This window comes from Lathyrus oleraceus, chromosome 1 (assembly GCF_024323335.1).
Source record: "Lathyrus oleraceus cultivar Zhongwan6 chromosome 1, CAAS_Psat_ZW6_1.0, whole genome shotgun sequence".
In the NCBI taxonomy this organism is placed as follows: domain Eukaryota; kingdom Viridiplantae; phylum Streptophyta; class Magnoliopsida; order Fabales; family Fabaceae; genus Lathyrus; species Lathyrus oleraceus.
In genome coordinates this window covers 389,495,875-389,503,634 of record NC_066579.1, presented here as the reverse complement: position 1 = coordinate 389,503,634, position 7,760 = coordinate 389,495,875, and the positions used below count along the sequence as shown (strand labels likewise).

At 35.4% G+C, this 7,760-nt stretch overlaps 2 protein-coding genes across 2 annotated transcripts; both read left to right on the top strand.

Annotated features, from left to right (window-relative positions):
- Positions 1–2,281: 2,281 nt before the first annotated feature.
- On the top strand, positions 2,282–3,138 carry LOC127073615 (pathogenesis-related protein 10). Its single transcript, XM_051014792.1, has 2 exons — positions 2,282–2,573; positions 2,664–3,138. The coding sequence occupies exons 1-2, from the start codon at positions 2,393–2,395 to the stop codon at positions 2,954–2,956; spliced, it is 474 nt and encodes a 157-aa protein (XP_050870749.1). The 5' UTR covers positions 2,282–2,392; the 3' UTR covers positions 2,957–3,138.
- Positions 3,139–3,301: 163 nt separating this feature from the next.
- LOC127073606 (PKS-NRPS hybrid synthetase cheA-like) lies at positions 3,302–7,183 on the top strand. Its single transcript, XM_051014785.1, has 2 exons — positions 3,302–5,540; positions 5,626–7,183. Exons 1-2 carry the CDS (start codon positions 4,246–4,248, stop codon positions 6,467–6,469), a joined length of 2,139 nt encoding a protein of 712 aa, XP_050870742.1. The 5' UTR covers positions 3,302–4,245; the 3' UTR covers positions 6,470–7,183.
- The last annotated feature ends 577 nt before the right edge of the window (positions 7,184–7,760 follow it).

Below are 7,760 nucleotides of genomic sequence, written 5' to 3'. Positions count from 1 at the left end.
GTTATTTATGAAGACAATACATGATCTGGATCTAAAGGCTATTACATTTTTTTTCTTCAAAGAAAGTTGGAATTCTCATAATCTAACTTTGGTCATCTAGAAAATTGTGGTACAAATGCTTATCTATCACCATTTTTTTCAAGTTTACTCTTTATCTTTTTTATCGGAATTTAAATGTTCCACAAATTCTTTTCTTTTTACCAGTATCTTTTTTCCCTATCTGTTATCCCGTTTTAACTTTTTGTTGATGACAAAATGGGGAGAAAATCATGGGAGTATTTACAGAGGATAAAAGTATTTTTGATTCTTTTATATACACCTGAACCCATATTATTATTGGTTTTATCTGAAGAATATTTTCTTATGTTATCAAGATTAGTTTAATTAACTTAGATATGACTTAGGATGAGCTTACAAAACTCAACCTTTGAACTATCATATTTAGGGGGAGCTTACAAACCTCAGACTCTGATGTTATCAAGTTGGCTAAACTGACCAACCATTATTCTTAAATACCTTCGTTTGTCATAATTAAAAAAGAGGGATATTGTTGGAACAAAGTTGTTCATATCCTTTAGGTTTTGATGATAACAAAGTACTTGAAGAACAATGGATATACTAATATATGTTCAAGTATCCAGGATCATAAGCTTAAAATTCAACTCAGAAATGACCCTGAGAAAGCATATGTAGAAAAGCTAAAAGACTCGATTTCTAAAGGATCGGAATTTGATAACTCTAAACATGGTATCTCATCTTCTAAAGGATCTGAATTTGAACGTAGTATCTCAGCTTCTGGTGACAAATCAGACTCTGAATACCTCATCTAAAGGTGCTCAACTTTTGATCTGTACTTTGTCTCCAAAGTAGGTCGATCTTGTCAACGTCGGATTATGGAAAAGTCAACTAGAGTTTCTTAGTGCAAGACTCAAGGAAAATTTGACATGACCTCTTAAGTCTGCCCGAACATATTGGTATATCCCTCTTATGAGAAGACAATTGGAAAAAGTTATTACACAATGGATGAAGATCTTAATCAAATACATCTTCCAACGCATCTCTTGGAAATGCTTCTCAACAAAGAACACTTGTGAAAATCACCTTTCAACGACTCTTTTTCTACCTCTATAAAAAGGAGTTAAAGATTTAAAGGAATGTTACCCAACCAACGAACAATCAACAAACGATCTAAAAATAACAACACTGAGCTAAAGTTTTTATCTGTTTACTGCACAAGTTCTTGAGATTTTTTTATTTTTGTATATCTTAGAAATATCAAGTGTTTAAGTATCTTTGTGGTTGTTGTACTACTTCTATACTTCTGATTTTACATCAAGTATAATTGTTATCTATTCTCCTAAACTATTTGTTTAGAGTATAGGAAGTATCTTGCTAGTTTGCTTGAGCAGTGAAAGTCTCTTTCTAGTTTGCTTGAGTGGTGGAAGTCTCTTGATGGTTTGCTTACACAGTGGACGTCTCATTCTAGTTTGATTGGGCAGTTGAAGTCTCTTGCTAGTTTGCTGGAGCAATGTGTAATCGATTTGATTATAGTAAAAATATTTTGTTGGATAAAGGGACTAGACTACTCCCAGTTTAGGAGAGGAATCGGGATAACTATGTGTGTTGCTTTATCTCTTGCTTTTGAATATTATTTATTCTGTTGCTAACAACTCTGATATCAAATTCTGAAGTTGATTTTTCAAAAGTGAAAAAGAATTAACATATACACTTCAAACCTAACAAACTAATAACAAAATATCAAAGCTTGAAAATAGGATCAACCCTAACAAACTAATAACAAACCTAACAAATCCTAATAACAAATTATTAAATTTATCTCTACTAAGTTGTTTAGAGGGCATGCTAGTAGTATTAATTTGTCTGATTGATTTATATCTCTAAAATTGTCAGAAATGTTAACTTGTATATGTGTCGGTTGGTTATTCTTTTCGTTGTATTGATGAGTTTCGAGTATCCCATGTACTCAATTTAATGAATTTTTTATAGCTTATTAGAGAAAACTAACAAATACATTCAAACACCAAATGAAGAATTATTTGAAAAACATGAATTTTTGGACAGGCCACGGTCCTCAGTCTTTCCGCCGGCTCAATGTTTTGTCACCATTGTATATTTCTATATTCAAATATGCCACTTTGACTACTAATGATGTCACCAAATACTTTTCCAATAATCCCAGAGACACCACCAAACTCACACAGAGCTTCAACTCACCTAACCCTTCACATACTAGTACACATGCAACAACACCAACCAAACAACACCTTATATAATAATGTTTATCTCTCTACTCCTCAACAACTACACATTCCTTAACATCTTCTCATAACCATAGTCCCTTTGTGTTAATCTCCATTAGATATTCCTCGTCATGGGTGTACAAACTCAGGAATATGCTACCACTGCTTCTGTGCCCCCTACTAGGCTCTTCAAAGCCATGTCAATAGATTTCCATAACCTCTTCCCAAAGATTGTTGAAATGATCAAGAGTATTGAGCTTACAGAAGGAACTGGTGCTGCTGGAACCATCAAGAAGCTCACCATAATTGAAGGTCAGTAATTAAATGTTACTATTATTGTTCAGTAATATCTTTACATATAATTAAAGGAATATGAAATGTGTCAATTTGATGAGTGTGTAGGTGGAGAATCAAAGTATGTGCTACATAGAGTTGATGAAATTGATGAGGCTAAATTTGTGTACAACTTTAGCATTATTGGTGGCACTGGCTTAGCTGACACATTGGAGAAAGTCTCATTCAAGAGCCAATTGGTGGAAGGTCCAAATGGAGGATCCATTAGGAATGTGCATGTTGATTATTTTACCAAAGGTGATTACAATCTTAGTGAGGAGGAGCTGAAAGCTAGTAAAGCTAAGGTTGAAGGACTTGTTAAGTTTGTTGATGGTTACCTTTTGGCAAATCCTGATTATTGAATGTCTTTAATTAGGGTTAATAAAAACTTAGCTATGGTGAAAGTTAATAATAGCCTAAGTTGAAGATTTGGTTGTAAGATGAAGCATAAGTTTGAGTGATGAGAATGTTTTTGTATTTGCAAAAAATTGATGTGTTGCCATTGGAGTATGAGATGAAAAATGAACACATGTTGATTAAAGAAGATTGAAGTTCTAATTTTTTTAAAGATGAAATGTTTGGCAAGTGAGTGAGTGAGAGACGGACTAAAGATTGGAAGGGTACGGATTTTATTACAACTCTCATGGGCAACATAATTTGATAAGTAATAGATAATTCTTAATGAATATGAAATAATATGTTCAAACAGATGTGTTGGATGTTTGATTTAGAATTTTTTTAACATTTTAGAATAAGAATAGTTTATATTTAAATTAGGTTCACACTTCACACTTATCATCTAACCATAAATTTCTCAATATTTATCAAAAGATAACAAAATCTAAAACTTAGGCAATTAGGGAAAACTCTAATGACAAACAACAATTGTCTCATCAAAAATATAAATATTCATTGTCATTGAAAAAAAAAGGGAATTAAAAGATGTTGAGTTAATAAATTAGAAACAATCTTTGTCATTGAAAAAATAAAGGGAATTAAAAGATGTTCAGTTAATAAATTAGAAACAATCTTATGACTTGAATACATAAAGGGTACCTCGTCCGATGGCATATGCCAAGACTAATGACCGAGATGTGTATGGTTCAAAAGGTTTGTGCCCTTCCTTCACATCTCTCTATTTAAAAAGCTTTTATAAAGAGTTAGTGTAAAAGTTCTCTTCCCATAAATCGAGTCCAAAAACCTATCTCCAACCTAACTCGTGGGGTATAACATGGGTCATGGATCATCCAATTCAGATATTGGTCGTATGGATCTTGAAAATTAGAAAATTTTACCTTGTACCTCTACAGTTAGCCCCATACCCCTACAAAATTTTAAAAATTCTCATTCTATTCTTAATTGGTTTTAACCAATTTACCATTTCATTTTTACCATTCAGTTGAAAATTTCAGAAATTACACTTTCACACCCCCCTCGCATCGGAACTCCTGCAAAATGACTTCCGGTATGTATTTTTCCCAAACCGGAAGACTTAAAGAATGACTTCCGGAACACACAAAAAAGCAAACCGGAACACTTCATGAAAGAGTTCAGGTTCAATTAAAAAAAAATTACAAAACCGGAACACTTCTTGAAAGAGTTCCGGTGAACAAATTTTATATACCGGAACTCTTTGGAAAAGTGTTCCGGTATGTATTATATGTGTTCCGGAAGTCTTTCAAGAAGTCTTCCGGTTCGCTATTTTTTTTTTTTTGCAGGAATGGAAAATCTTCCCCAAATATGTGTAGATACTACTGATGCGTTTACGACGACGGAAATATTTGGTACACGAGAAGAGGTTATCAGATGGATTAAAGAGGTTGGAATCAACAATAAAGTAACTGTTACTATCAGTCGTTCAGATACTGAAACGGGGAAGAGAGGGAGAAGTAACAAAATAATATTTGGTTGTGATAAAGGTGGGAAACACAAGATTAGTGATAGTGGTACCCAAAGTGCGTCGAAGAAATGTGGATGTCCTTTTAAAATCAGGTCGACTCCGACGAAAGATGGATCTGGTTGGAAGATTGATGTAAAATGTGGGTTACATAATCATGGTTTACCAGATAGGTTAGAAGGTCATTCGTTTATTGGTAGGTTGACCACAGATGAGAAGCAACATGTCGCTGATTTGGCAAAGAGACATGTAGCACCTAGACACATATTGCTTTCCTTGCAAGACAATTATCCTGAGAATGTCACTCGGATTACGCAAGTATACAAGCATAAGAGTGTGATACAAAAAGAGATAAGAGGTCCTAGGAGTGAGATACAACATTTGTTTAAGCTTATTGAGGATGCAGGATATGTGTATTGGAGTAGAAAAAAGGATGACTCGGAAGTGGTGAGAGAGATATTTTGGGCACATCCTGATTCAGTTAAGTTGTTGAATATATTTCCGATTGTGTTAGTTATGGATAGCACCTACAAGACAAACAAATATAGACAACCTTTGTTTGAAATTGTTGGCATGACATCGACCGAGTTGACTTTTGCTGTTGGATTTGCGTATATGGAGTCTGAGCAAACAGAGAATTTTTGCTGGGTATTGGAGAAATTAAAAGAGTTGTTTGTGAAGAAAGACATGTGTCCACAAGTGATTTTGACAGATAGAGATCTTGCTTTGATGAAAGCAATTGAAGTTGTGTTTCCCAGCTCGATTAATTTGCTATGTAGATTTCACATTAACAAAAACGTTGGTGTCAAATGCAAACAACATGTGGTGAATGACCTGCAAAAGACGATAGACACATTATGGATGGAAGTTGTCTGGGCTAGTGATGAGGTTGAGTATGGTCAGCGGTTGCATCAACTTGAGCAAGCATGTGTTGATTATAGTGGATTTATTAATTATGTGAAAGACACATGGTTGACTCCACATAGGCATAGATTTGTTGGAGCATGGATTAATCGAGTGCTACATTTGGATAACACAACGACTAATCGGTACGTCTTATAATTTTGTATGTGTTATTTTTATATCTGATATTATTTCTATGTATTTTTTATGTGTTATTTTCAATATTTTTAGGGTTGAATCTGCTCATTGGAAGTTAAAACAGATGTTAGGAAACAGTATAGCTGACATGGTCAAATGTTGGGAAGCAATGAATAACAACTTGAGGTTACAACTGGGAAACATTAGAGCTTCTTTTCAAAAGAGTTTTTACGAAGTTGAGCACGCGCACGTAAGTCCCTTTTATGGTTATTTGCGTGGTTCTGTATCTCGAGTTGCTTTGAGACGTATTGCTGAAGAGTTATTGAGAGTTGATTATGTTGGAACTAACAGGCAAATATGTGGTTGTACTCTTAGAACATCTTATGGGTTACCTTGTGCTTGTGAGTTAGGAAGATACAGACTAGGTGGTATACCGATACCCATTGATGTTGTTCATGTTCATTGGAGAAAACTAACTATGGAAGTTGAGTTAGAGGTAGGTGAAGACGATGGATCAGAGGTGGATATGACTTCTGCAATGGATGAGTTGTGGAGACGATTTAGGTCATTAGATGTTATTAGGAAAAGGGCATTAAAGAGTAGGGTATGTGAACTAGCATACCCAATAATGACAACATTGTGTCCACCACCTGAGAAAATAAAAACCAAAGGAGGAGTGAAGAAGAAAGGGAAAAAACCAGCAGATTATGATGTTTATAGGGACCCTTCGTATCATGAGTATGTTGATAAGGCATCTCAATCTTCACAAAGGCAATCTCAATCTTCACAAAGGCAATCTCAACCATCACATACTTCGAAGAAGATCAAATTATCAAAGAAGCAACCACAATTCATTCTTCAATTTCCTAATCATATTAGGTCATACATTGAAGAGGGGTTTCCATTGCCACCGGTCATATTATGTTATATGACTTAATCTTTTAATTATTTTACTTTATCAGGTTAACATGAAAGAGGGGTTTCCATTGCCACCGGTCACATTAGATTGGAAGAAATTTCGTTCTCATATAGCAACTACTTGGATGTTAGGATTTGCAGGACGTATGCAACATTGGCAATTACTTACACCTGTATTAGCATGATTATGTACTCAAAACATAAATATGTAATCAAAACATGAATTTTATATTAATATGTCTATTATATTCAAAGCTTAATACATAAAATCAATGTGAACGAGAAATATGCAAAGCTTCAAATAAATCAGAAAACTGTGGATCTTCCTCTTCGGCATTAACCTGTCTCAGATAGCGATGAATCAATGTAGATACACGAGCCCAATCAGGATCAGATGGCCCGGCGTCATATACAGGAACTGGTACCTCTCTAGGAGCGTCACGATGGGGAGGGACCAACCGTGGATGGGAAACACAATAATACCACTCCAGATAACCGTCTACTGTATCAGATGGAGTGGTGGCCACGGTAGATGAACCGATCACAGTGATAACACTCTGATGGTAACTGATCCAATCAACATCAATATCTGTCGCCATCATACAATCCAGAGGTGGGGATGGAACATACTGCCTATACCCGAACTGACGTAAACATCTATCAGGCAAGTATGGGACAACTTTTTCACCCCACTTCAAACAGCCCCTGTAAAGACATATCTCATCAAATACACACCATGCTCTATGATCCTCAAATGGTCGCCATATGACGTCGGCAGGTGTCAACTCGTCCAAAATAGGTCGTAAATCATCAACGTTCAGGACTTCCTGCCTATACGACCATCTCATCGCTCGGGGAAGACCACAGTTATCAGCAGGTTTCCAATTCTCCCCTCTTTTTCCAACAGTTGGAAAGTACTCGTGAATCCAACACTGTTACAAAATACAAACATAATAAATAAAACAAATTAAGTTAACATATTTTATAAAATCAATCCAACACTTAATTAACATAATTAAATTATATACCTGTAGGAGAGTAGGATATCCATCGAGCTGTTTGCAACTGTACATGGACGCATCTCCAAGATATCGGTAAAGGGTAACTAGTGCAGCTGCTCCCCAACTATATCCTGAACATCCATCCAAGTCCCTAAACAGGAGGAGGTATCGTGCCTCTACAAGTGTAAAGGTCTTATCAGCAAATATGGTGGAACCCACCAACATCAATAGATATGCTCTAGTCGCATATGCCCAGCTGGAAGCAGCTCTATGATGTACGAATAAATCATATAACCACTCCAACTTGTA